The sequence below is a fragment of the Drosophila takahashii genome, chromosome 2R, assembly GCF_030179915.1.
Source record: "Drosophila takahashii strain IR98-3 E-12201 chromosome 2R, DtakHiC1v2, whole genome shotgun sequence".
Classification (NCBI taxonomy): Eukaryota; Metazoa; Arthropoda; class Insecta; order Diptera; family Drosophilidae; genus Drosophila; species Drosophila takahashii.
This window is the reverse complement of record NC_091679.1, coordinates 16451684-16464087: the sequence shown is the minus strand read 5'-3', so window position 1 is coordinate 16464087 and position 12404 is coordinate 16451684. Positions and strand designations below refer to the sequence as shown.

Genomic DNA, 12404 nt, shown 5'->3' with positions numbered 1-12404 from the left:
CCTAAAAATAGTCCCCATTGTCAACCATTGCCCATCCTTTTGAAATTCGACGCCAAAGTTGAAAATCCCAAAATTTTCAAGTTTTCTCTGATTAAACAAGAAAGGAAGCTACCTTCGGCCAGCCGAAGCTTATATACCCTTGTAGATAAAAGAATACTCACTCGGTGCAGTTCCAGGGATTCCAGATTCAGCGTTTCGATTTATTTCAATTTTGTTTTTAAGTAGTCAAGAATCAAAACGCCTACTTCCTACAAAGTTACAATGAATTTTCTTATATTTGTTTGGGAGCCTTAAGATATAGTGGTCCGATCCGGCTGGCTCCGACATATGTACTACCTGCAATAGAAAGAAGACCTTCGGGAAAGTTTCATCGCGATAGCTTTAAAACTGAGAGACTAGTTCGCATAGAAACGGACAGACGGACAGACGGACAGACGGACAGACGGACATGGCTAGATAGACTCGGCTATTGGTGCTGATCAAGAATATATATACTTTATGTGGTCGGAAACGTCTCCTTCACTGCGTTGCAAACATCTGACTGAAATTATAATACCCTCTACAAGGGTATAAAAAGAAATCTGAGAATTACATCTTAAATAGAACTAATATTAACGATTCCTTGAATCTATGGTTCATTGCATGCTTTAATTTCGGTTTAAAGCGTTTTCATGAGGACAATTCATTGGATTTATTAAACGAATAAAACCGCTTTTTTGATTTTATTATCTACTCCTAAATGTTGTCAAATTTTGAATAAGTCTCTAGAACTAAGAAATTAAAAACGTTTTTTGAACATACAAAGAGAAACATACATGTTTACTCGCATCCTATAGGATGCCTTGACTTATTTAAGATTTGACAGCATTGATAATAAAATCAAAAAAGGGGTTTTATTCGTTTAATAAATCCAATAAAATGTCTTTATGGTTGCCTAACAACCCAATTAATAAGTAGCACTTTAAGAAAACACAAAGATTTTAAGTTTAAACTGTATTTTGTATTTTTGAATTAGTGTTCATGAGCTGAATTGAGATCTCCTTTTTTAGTGGGCTTTTTTGTAGCGTCCTTGTTAAGATAGTGAGGCCACAGTCTGTTATTGGATTAATCTTTAATTTTCAGTTAGGGAAGTTTCCCAGCGATGCCAGATGGCAAAACTTGATCGTCACAGTACTCCCCCCTAGAGTTCATGTTGTGAAACGAACAGGGAGTCTAATTCTGCGACGAGGTCTTGAAGGTTGATTAACCACAGGGGGCGTCGGGATGTCTTCAGTCCTGATGTTGGAGTTACTGGATAGATTTGGTAGTATAGGTGTTGCCTGCAGAGCCTCTATAAACGCTGGTTTAAGTCGGTCAATAGAAGTTTTAATGCATCGGGCGCCGGTGTTTATGGTGAAGTATTTGGTTTGCTTTTCCTTTACTTCAAAGGGTCCATCGTTAGGCGGCTGAAGGGATCCACAAAACAAAAGGCTTTGATGAGTCGTGATGTGCCGTCTGGATTGGCCGTATTTCTCGCATAATTTCCTCCAGTTCCTTTGCGAACTCAGTCTGCGGTTGGAAGTTTGACTTTTGATGAAAAAATTCTCCTGGCAGGCGAAGCGTTGTGCCGTACACAAGTTGTGCTGATGTTGTTTGGATGTCTGGCTTAAATGCTGATCGCAGGATCATTGGAAGTTTTTGTGGCCAATTTACGCGATTTTTGCATATGATGACTGCCTTGACTGTTCTGTGCCAGCGTTCGATAATTCCATTCGCTCGCGGGTGATATGCTGTGGTACGAAGGTGGTCTATTCCTAGCATTCGTGACAATTCTTGGAACAATTTGGACTCGAACTGTCTTCCTTGGTCTGTTGTGATGCGGGCTGAAACTCCAAATCTTGAGATCCACTAGTCGATGAGTGCTGAGGCTACCGTGTTGGCGTGCATGTCCTCGATTGCGATGGCTTCCGGCCAACGTGTATAACGGTCGATGATTGTTAAACAGTATCTATATTGACCTGATTGGGGTAATGGTCCGATGAGATCCAAGTTGATGTGGTCGAATCTTTGAGTAGGAAGCGTAAAATGCTGCAGCGGCGAGCGGACGTGTCGGGAAATTTTCGATTTTTGGCAAGGAACGCAATGTTTTACGAAGTGAGAAATGTCCTTGTGCATTGAGGACCATACGAACCGTTGTTTGATGAGTTTTATCGTTGATCCAATTCCACTGTGAGAAATATTGTGTAGTTTGCTAATGACGTTCTTCCTTAGTGGCTCTGGAACAAAAGGTCGACCGCTGGATGTGGATAGATCGCCAATTACAGAATTGGTAGAGTTCGGAATGTTGATTGACTTTAACTGTAATGCCGTGGTGTTGTCGCTAAGTAGTCGTAGTAAGCTCTTCGCAATTTGTTTGTGCGATGCTGAGTTGTTTATAGTCGATAATTTCGCGTTCGATAGTTGAGATGAGGGAAAGCGTATCAGCAGTAGTATTTTCTATTCCAGCCACATGAACAATAGAGGTGGTGAATTGGCTGATGAAATCCAATTGTCGGAGTTGGCGTGGGGAGGCTCTTTCCGGTTTTTGCGAAAAAGCGTATACCAAAGGTTTATGATCTGTGCGAATGTCGAAAGTTCTTCCTTCTAGCATGTAGCGAAAGTGTTTGATGGTGAGGTATATCGTGAGGAGCTTTCGATCGTATGTGCTATACTTGCGTTGCGTTTCTGATAGTTTTACACTGAAAAATCCCATTGGTTGTGATCATAGCCAAGAACCGGCGTAGTTCCTTGGCGACTTTGGGCAGAGGGAAATCCGAAATGGCCTTAACTTTTTCTGGCAGTGGTTTGATGCCATTCGGGTCGATGTGGTGTCCTAAGAATTCGATCGATTTCTTTCCGAAACTGCACTTTGCTGGATTTATGGTGAGGTTGAATTGCCGTAATCGTTCGAACACTTTTCGGAGGTGAAGTTGGTGCTGCTCCATGTTGACTGATGCAACCGCAATGTCGTCAACGTAAACGAAGACAAAATCCATTTCTGACAGGGCTGCATGCATGTATCGTTGGAATGTTTGTGCCGCGTTACACAACCCGAATGTCATGTGGGTGAATTCGAATAAACCGAAGGAGTAGTTATGGCCGTTTTGGGGATGTCCCGAGCCTCGATGGGAATTTGATGATATGCTCGGTTCAGATCGATCTTTGAAAAAACGCGTTTTCCGTAAAATATATGAGTACAGTCTTGTATGTGCGGTAAGGGATACCGATCTGGAGTGGTTTGCGCGTTGAGAGCCCGGTAATCGCCGCATGGACGCCATTCACCAGTAGCCTTACGGACCATGTGTAACGGGGATGCGTAAGGGCTTTTTGACGGGCGGCAAACCCCAAGGCTGATTAAGTACTGGAACTCACTTTTTACTGCTTGGAATTTCTCTGGCGTTAGCCTTCTGGGCCTAGCGAATGGTGGAGATCCTTTGGTTTCGATGCAATGTGTTACGTTTTTTGTTGTTGCTTGAGGAGGACATGAGTGAAGCTGTGTAATGTCCTTAAATTCTTCCAGTAATTTGGAGAATTCGCAGTGAATGTTATATGTCCTGATCTCCGAAGTTGATTTTTGGCTGAATATACCGCAGCATGATAGGCGCGTTTCGGCATCGACTAACTTTGAGTTTTTAAGGTCAACCAGCAGATTAAAGTGCTGCAAGAAGTCTGATCCAATGATTGGAATTTTCGTGTCGGCTATGGTAAAAATCCATGTGAAAGGGCGACGTAGGCCGAGATCTAGCGTAAGGCGAGTGGTCCCATACGTTTGTATAGCTGTTCCATTGGCTGCGAATAGTAAATGGTTATTATTAGCTGGAATGTGTCGATTAAATGTGTTTGGTGGTAAAACAGATACGTCAGCTCCAGTGTCGATGAGAAAACATTTACCGGATTTGGAGTCTGGAACGAAGAGACGATTGGAAGATGAAATCCTACAGATGTTTACTTTGAGAACGGGGTACGGTAGTGAGGCATTTGCAATACAACCGTCGGAGCTGCCCTGTTGATTTCCAACGGTGGTGCATAGTTTTTTGACATGTTGTTGACATGGAAAGAACACGGTTGGATGCAACGTTGGGCACTGTCCGCGTACTTATTATGGTACCAGCAAAATTGAGGGTTATCATTGTCTCTGGATGGTGTGTTGCTCCGGTAGTTGCTGTTGCTGGGCGATCGATTATAGGTCCGACCCCGTTGCTGATTTTTGGTGCTAAGGAGTTGACTTAGCTTGTTGTTGATCTGCTGTAAAATCTTGTCATTCTCATCCAGGCGTTTTCCTAGTTGTGTGATGCGATCTTCCTGTGAAGCATGGTGGGTGTTTTGCTGTGATACCGCACACATGTGGTCAGAAGTGTCGTAGTTAAGAGAATCCATCACGGCATCGGCAGCAGTTGCGAGCTGTGCAAGGGTAGTTTTGGGAGAGCTGGTAGGGAGAGGTGGTAGGCGCTTGATTCAGTAGCGACGCACAACCGATTCGTCATTGGTGGCGTTAGTTTGCTGCAGTTGGCTGAGTAGATGACTTGGACGACCGTCGCCGAGTTGGATTCCTGTCGCAAGTCTGTCGAGGCGCACCATCTCTGATTCGGCAAATTTAGACAAAATTGCTTGTTTGAGTGTGGAGTACGGATTTGTTTTCGGTGGGTTATTGACAAGATCGTGCACTTGATCGAGGTATTTGGGGTCAGCGTATGCAATTACTGCTGCGTACTTCTCTTGCTCTTTGCGTGCACCGAGGCCTTGCAGCAAAAACCAGCTCTCCAGTTTGGTGAAAAACATTTCGATGTTGGTTATGGAATGTAGTTGAGGAAAGGGCATTTTGGCAAATACCGAGTTAACAGCACTCGTATCAGGAATTTGCAATGGTTCCTGCGCATCGACGAATTCTTCAATGTCTGTCATTGTGTTAGGTTATGTTGAGGTTCTGGTTAATTTGGACTTTGTTCGGTTTTTTTTGCTGTTCGAATTGTCGGGGTCACCAGTTATGGTTGCCTAACAAACAAATTAATAAGTAGCACTTTAAGAAAACACAAAGCTTTTAAGTTTAAACTGTATTTTGTATTTTTGAATTAGTGTTCATGAGCTGAATTGAGATCTCCTTTTTTAGTGGGCTTTTTTGTAGCGTCCTTTTTAAGATAGTGAGGCCACAGTCTGTTATTGGATTAATCTTTAATTTTCAGTTAGGGAAGTTTCCCAGCGATGCCAGATGGCAAAACTTAATCGCCACATCTTCATGAAAACGCTATAAACCGAAATTAAAGCATACAATAAACCATAGATTCAAGGAATAGTTAAAATTAGTTTCATTTAAGATTTAATTTTCAGATTTCTTTTTTCTTCAGAGAAAACTTGAAAAATTGGGGATTTTCAACTTTAAAATGTAGGCAAACATCCGTTTATTTGTATTCTTAGCTTTACCGCGGAACCTGTAGGTGATGGGAATTAAGTTTGTATGGGACTTTTACTCAGGAGCATCCAAATATTATGGAAAACTAGAAATGATTCGGTTTATGCGATAGTTAGGCGATGTTTTCTCGGTGCAACTCTGAATTCTTCCTCTTGACTGTGAAAATTGGAACGATGACTGCGAGAACAAATCAAATCGATGGCGGGAAAAATTAAATAATGCTTCAGCTTATTGTTTTTTGGATTTTTTTTAAATTATTTGTAGTTTGTTATGAGCGGAAAAGCGTTCGCAAAATTTAAACTATTGTGCGTACGAAAACATCAATGTTTGCAGCAAAGAGTCAAAATATGTTCTGCACTTTATAAGTATATGTAAGTGGTTTTTTTCGCTTATTTTTTGGACGCTATTTTGACTATCAATTTTTTTAAACTCATAGCACTTATTTGCAGTCCCTGAATATAACTAATAATAATTAAAAGTGTACTTTGTATTACTATAAAGTTCCAAGGTTGCTATAAAATACTAAAAATAGCACAAACTTGTTTTTGTTTACAAATTTTTAAGAGCGGAGTGTGGGGTACGGGAGGTTAGGCTCCCCCCCAGTCAGCAATATGTATGCATACTCGTTTTAGGATATGTTATAAACGTTCCGATATGTTTTTAAACTATTTTCTTAGTCTATTTATTGTATTAATCTACAATAAAATTAGGAGAACGCAATTTTACGAACGTTTTCCCGAGTTGAAATCCCCCTTCGTTAATGTTGAGCTGAGCACCTGCTCTTCAGTCACGAGTTTCACGGATGGACTCTATGGGAAGAGGCTATAAGGTGACTTGTAGGGGTCTTCGGTACGTTCCTAGCTTCCGAAGTCTTGGTAAGCTGCCTTTTCGCGCCTGGAGATTTTTCACGAATCTCCGCATCCTCTCCGGAGGATTATATTTTTATAATATCATATAATATTAGAATATCAGACAAGAATGATAAAGACTTAGTGCAACAATAACATCCTTCTGGGTTGTAGGACAAAATGATCTCATCTGAAATTATATTGTTTATGCACCTTTTACCATCAGCTTGACCTAAAAATATTTAAAATAAAACATACAAATTCTAAAAATGAGAAGCTATAATAATTTAGACAAGACAAAGTTTTAATACCCTTCAAAATTACTTACTTAAAAATGTATTCTTGATTAATAGCACTTTTGTTTGAACTTAAAAACAATTTATCACAGTTATAGCCTCTTCCCATAGAGTCCATCTGTGTGAAACAGTTGGGATTTTTGGCAAATGTGAAACTGGTGTTCCCATAGAGCTCCATCCACCATACACCGTCCAATAATAGCTGACTGAAGAGCAGTTGCTCAACTCAACATTAACGAAGGCGGATTTCAAGTTTAAAACATATCTGAGCTTTTATAACATATCCTATAACGAGTATGCATGGGGGAGACCCTAACCTCCCGTACCCCACACTGCGCTCTTACTACGCCTTTGTCTAGCCAATATTAATATGCCAAGTATGTAAAATAGAATGCGCAGATTGGAAATATCAATATATAATCTAAATGAGGTCTCTATATTAATCGATTATTCACAAAAACCGCGCATTCTTGAGAACAGGAGGATCTTTAGCTTGGTTGGACTGTTCTCTTCTTAGCTAAGGCACTATTGCATATACTTGGCTCAACAATTATCGGTTCTTCAAAAAACGCGATTTCTTAGGAATAAGAGAATATAGTTGTGTGGAACATACATAACATAACCAAAGAAGCCTAAAGTTATATTATACATCGATTTGTCAAAAACCGCGAATTCTTAAGAACAAGAGAATATGTTTTTGTGGATCATACATAACTTAACCTAACTAAATATATACTTATATATAATTGGCAAATTTGCGGCTTTCATTATACCCTTGCAGAGGGTATTATAATTACAGTCAGATGTTTGCAACGCCTTGAAGGAGACGTTTCCGACCAAATGAAGTATATATATTCTTGATCACCACCAATAGCCGAGTCTATCTAGACATGTCCGTCTGTCCGTTTCTATGCGAACTAGTCTCTCAGTTTTAAAGCTATCGCGATGAAACTTTCCCGAAAGTCTTCTTTCTATTGCAGGTAGTACATATGTCGGAGCGAGCCGGATCGGACCACTATATCTTAAGGCTTCCATAGGAATATTCAAACAAATATAAGAAAATTCATTGTAACTTTGTAAGAAGTAGGCGTTTTGATTCTTGACTACTTATGTATAAACAAAATTAAAATATAAATCTGAATCTGGAATCCCTGGAACTGCACCGAGTAAGCATTACTTTATCTACAAGGGTATATAAGCTTCGGCTGGCCGAAGGTAGCTTCCTTTCTTGTTTTTTTGATTATTTCGAAGCCATAAGATATAGTGGTCCAATCCGGCTCGTTCCGACATATGTACTACTTGCAATAGAAAGAAGACTTTTGGGAAAGTTTCATCGCGATAGCTTTAAAACTGAGGGCCTAGTTCATATAGAAAAGGACAGACGGACATGGCTAGATGGACTCGGCTATTGATCCTGATCAAGAATATATATACATCATGTGGTCGGAAACGTCTCCTTCACTGCGTTGCAAACATCTGACTAAAATTATAATACCCTCTGCAAGGGTATACAAATGGGAGAATAATACTTATTTTCAATTTTTAAAATAAAAATGCTTATTTTCAATTTTTATTATAAAAATTCAATATAAGACTTATTTTGCAATTTTTTTTTAAAATCAAAATATACTTATTATTTTATAATTTTTATTTTATAAATTGGAAGAATTACGATCCCTGGCTATGACTCGAAAGTCACAAACAAACAAGCTCTAGCTCAAAACTGTTTACATGTCTACTCGTGCAGGGCTCTAGTGGGTAAACCTCGGAAATTTTTGAAACCGCTAAAACCTTATTACCCTGTGTGGAAATTGGGTATAAGAAATAATTGTTTTTTCAACATTCTCACTCTTTCAAGGCACCGGTGCTATTTTGACGAGCATTTAATATTAATTAATACTTATTTGGTGAAAGATAAAACTGGTTTTGAACGATAACCAAAAAGGTGGACAAAAAATGGATGAACTTTTAAACGATGTGGTACCTCAAGAAGATTTGGAGGTATTCAATAATTTTTAATTTTTGCTTTTACGAAGTTACATATGTTGTCTTTTTTAGAGGTTTGAAAAGAAATATCATCACGAACTTGAGTTGGATGGGGAAGTTACAACAGAGACAAAGTTTGAGTACGCAAGTTTAAACTGAAATATGATATAAGCAACTTTAATCTTTTTATTACGACAGGTATGCATTCTGTCTGGTCCGTAGTCGGTACACAAATGATATCAAAAAGGTAACTTTAAGTTATGTATGTACATTGTACAATAGTGTTGGGTAAAAACTGCTCATTTGGGTGAACATGTTCACTTGTTCTTTTTTTCCCAATGAGTCAACTCACTCAGTTTGCTCACTTGTTCACTTGCACACTTGTTCACTTGCTCTCTTGTTCACTTGCTCACTTGTTCACTTGCTCACATGTTCTGTCCTTAACTTTTTCACTGGCTCTGAGAAAACAGCTCATTACACTAGTTTACAGCCGAAATGCTTCCCAGCAATTGATGGCAAATTCTGTTAGATTTGGACCCCTAGATCACGAAAATAGCACTAATTTTTTTTTTCGATGGCACAGTTTTTTTTAAAGTTTAATATGTTAAATTTCGGACTTCTTTCGAATTTCTTCTTATATCTCGGCAGATATCCACTCGGTTGGGCCAGTTTTAGTTTTATTTTAAAGTCAATAGATCAGAGCTTAACTTTGCCATACAGATCAATACGATTGGATGAGTAATGGCAGCGCAGAAGCTCGACAAAGATGAAAAATGTGTTTTTTGGTCGTCTGTAAGTCGGCTGTATATATCGTAAAAACTCGAAATAAATCCGTTGAAAAACCATAATGGGTACAAACTTAAAGTTTACATCCTACCGAATAAAACAAGCCGGATAAGGCCCAAATCCATGAAAAACTGGATTTATGGTGGATTTTTAAAGTTCGGATTTTTCCACTTTTTTCGGTTGACAAAGTCCAAATTTATTTATTTATTTTTTTTTTTGGGGTTTAAGTTACCGCGTCACCCGTAAGTGATGCGGAGTTATTTGGCCGCCCTGAGTTCCAGGAAAACGTTTCAAATTCACTTAACCTAAAAGTGAATCCACACCACGCGGTCCTTGCCCTACCCGGCGCGAATTGTGCGTGTTCCTTCAAGGGCCTGTGAATGTGGACTTAAGTCCAAATTTAAGATTTATCATAGGAATGAACTATCCAAATGGATAGTACTTAATTAAAAATACTCACAGTCATAACGCAAGCTATTTTATATTTTTAAAGGAATTTTCAGAAATTAAATTTATTTTATAATTTTCTAGCTTTTAAATTTAGCTATTTTTTGACCCGGCTGCCGTCACCACTCATTTTTGTTTACATGTCGCCGCCTATGATAAATCTTAAATTTGGACTGTCAACCGAAAAAAGTGGAAAAATCCGAACTTTAAAAATCCACCATAAATCCAGTTTTTCATGGATTTGGGCCTTATCCGGCTTGTTTTATTCGGTAGGATGTAAACTTTAAGTTTGTACCCATTATGGTTTTTCAACGGATTTATTTCGAGTTTTTACGATATATACAGCCGACTTACAGACGACCAAAAAACACATTTTTCATCTTTGTCGAGCTTCTGCGCTGCCATTACTCATCCAATCGTATTGATCTGTATGGCAAAGTTAAGCTCTGATCTATTGACTTTAAAATAAAACTAAAACTGGCCCAACCGAGTGGATATCTGCCGAGATATAAGAAAAAATTCGAAAAAAGTCCGAAATTTAACATTTCGAACTTTAAAAAATCTTTAAAAAAAAACTGTGCCATCGAACAAAAAAAAAAATGCTATTTTGTGATCTAGGGGTCCAGCACTAACAGAATTTGCCATCAATTGCTGGGAAGCACACCAAGAATATTATTTTGTAAACTAGTGTTATCTGTAAAACCGTATGCAAAATGCAACCTAAAAGTAAAAAAAATACTTTTTGTGCCAAGAACAGCAAGAGAGCAACTGAGCAAGTGAACTAAAAAGAACAAATAAGAGAGCCAAACTGAACAAGTGAACAAAAAAGAGCAAGTGAGCAAAAATGAACAAGTGAACAATAAAGAACAAGTTCGAAGGAACATGTTCACTCACTCAGTTTAGTGAGCAACTCTTTTTTGTTCACTCACTCATGAGCAACCCAACACTATTGTACAATGCACATTGGATAAGTGAATATATTGAGTCAAAGTCTCCCAAGTGAGCCACCCCTGTTCCGAAGGTCCGATTTTCATCGAACTTATTGACTTTTCCTGTTCACAACGACAGAAGATAATTGTATAAGCATTTCGTAAAAAAATATTAAAGGTTTTTCGAAATTTATATTTTGTGGTGGACGGACAGCGGTTTCCCGTACAAAAACGGCTTGCTCGTGAAAATTAACATGTAGGTTACTTAGCGACTTTATGCTGTTTTGTATGGAAAATCGCTGTGTCCACCGAAAAATTTCAATTGCGAAAAACCTTGTCCGATCCCCACTTTTTTTTTTGATCTTATTCATTTTAAAATAAATTTTATTATTAAATGGTTTTAAACTCTGTAGCTGACGAAGAACACTGTAAAAAAAACACTAGGAAAAAAATAGTTTTTTATTTTTAGAAAAATTAATATTTTTTTATGAAAAGCTAATACAATTCTTGACCGATAAGCGAAAACATCATAAAGATATGTTTCGTCGTTTCAAAAATATGCAAAAAAGAGTGATTGCACCGTTTTCGAAAAAGTGCCAAAACCGTTCAAATGAAGTTCTTATTTAGTCGCTGTGAACAGGAAAAGTCAACAAGTTCGATGAAAATCGGACCTTCGGATCAGGGGTGGCCCACTTGGGAGATTTTGACTCATTATTACTTTAATAACAGGGTATTATGATATTGGAAGAGTTAGCCCGTTCTCATCCAGATGGAAGGCGTGATTATATATATTACCTTGCATTTGGGAATGCTCGAATAAAGGAGTATACTTCTGGATTAAAGTACTGCAGAGCTTTTCTGGACATCGAATCGAATGATCAAGTACGCTGTCTTGAGGTGAATAACAATATGAACATTATTTTTGAAATAAAAAAGATAATTAAAAGACATACATTTCAGGAATACATACAGAAACAAATTGATAAGGAAGTGGCAAAGGGTATGGCAGTCGCTGGAGGAGCAGCCCTAGTACTTGGCGGGATATTGGGACTAGGCATTGCTATGGCTAGAAAGTAATATAAAATAATATATTTTAATCTAACAATCAGTTAAAATAGTAATAATTGTGATGCAACGTGTTGTTTAATAATATCGACAATAGCATAACTACTAATAAAATTTGTTTTTACTTTTAGTAAACAGAAACGGGAGAAATAGTAAAATCCAAAGTTTTTACGGAATCTTAATTCACTGTAAGGTGCGCAGCAAAGGAATTTCGTTGCTTAATACTAGAAACCCTAACTTACGACAAAATATTCCTAACGTTGTATTAAGCTTAGCCGATGATTAAATAAATGATTCAATTGTTTTTTGAACAATGTGTCTTAAATAAGTTAATGTATCTTGTAAATATATTAATATGGTTAATTAAAGATCACTGTGGAGGGCAGTCCACATAGTGACGAAGCGCACCAGGAGAGTGTGCGAAGGCGATTACTATAAATGGACAATTCTCTGAGGATGTCAACCAAGCCAAAAAGATTGAAACTTGATAAAATAAGTGTTTAAAAAACTGTCTGAATTTTCATTTAGCCTGCTTTTGCTGCTGCTTCTGAAAAAGTCGCGGTCGAAGCAAAAGCAAAATTTGAGAACTGCCGACTGTCGCAGGAGTAGCAAGTCGTTGCTT

General features: G+C 38.2%; 1 protein-coding gene across 2 annotated transcripts; it reads left to right on the top strand.

The window, feature by feature from the left end:
• The first annotated feature begins 8410 nt into the window (after window positions 1-8410).
• On the top strand, window positions 8411-12110 carry Fis1 (fission 1 protein). 2 transcript variants are annotated; one of them, XM_044392740.2, is made up of 6 exons: window positions 8412-8570; window positions 8628-8695; window positions 8754-8802; window positions 11447-11614; window positions 11678-11790; window positions 11914-12110. In XM_044392740.2, the coding sequence occupies exons 1-6, from the start codon at window positions 8526-8528 to the stop codon at window positions 11933-11935; spliced, it is 465 nt and encodes a 154-aa protein (XP_044248675.1). In that variant the 5' UTR covers window positions 8412-8525; the 3' UTR covers window positions 11936-12110. The 2 variants fall into 2 exon arrangements, 1 of the variants encoding a protein (XP_044248675.1); XR_011417821.1 differs by lacking the exon at window positions 11914-12110 and having other exon boundaries at window positions 8411-8570; window positions 11487-11614.
• Window positions 12111-12404: the final 294 nt, after the last annotated feature.

Bases quoted from the DNA above. Each gene is read 5' to 3' on its own strand.
- Fis1 (XM_044392740.2), top strand. From the start codon at position 8,526: ATGGATGAACTTTTAAACGATGTGGTACCTCAAGAAGATTTGGAG. The intron at 8,571-8,627 runs GTATTCAATAAT...TGTCTTTTTTAG, and splicing joins TACCTCAAGAAGATTTGGAG to AGGTTTGAAAAGAAATATCA. The intron at 8,696-8,753 runs GTACGCAAGTTT...TTATTACGACAG, and splicing joins ACAACAGAGACAAAGTTTGA to GTATGCATTCTGTCTGGTCC.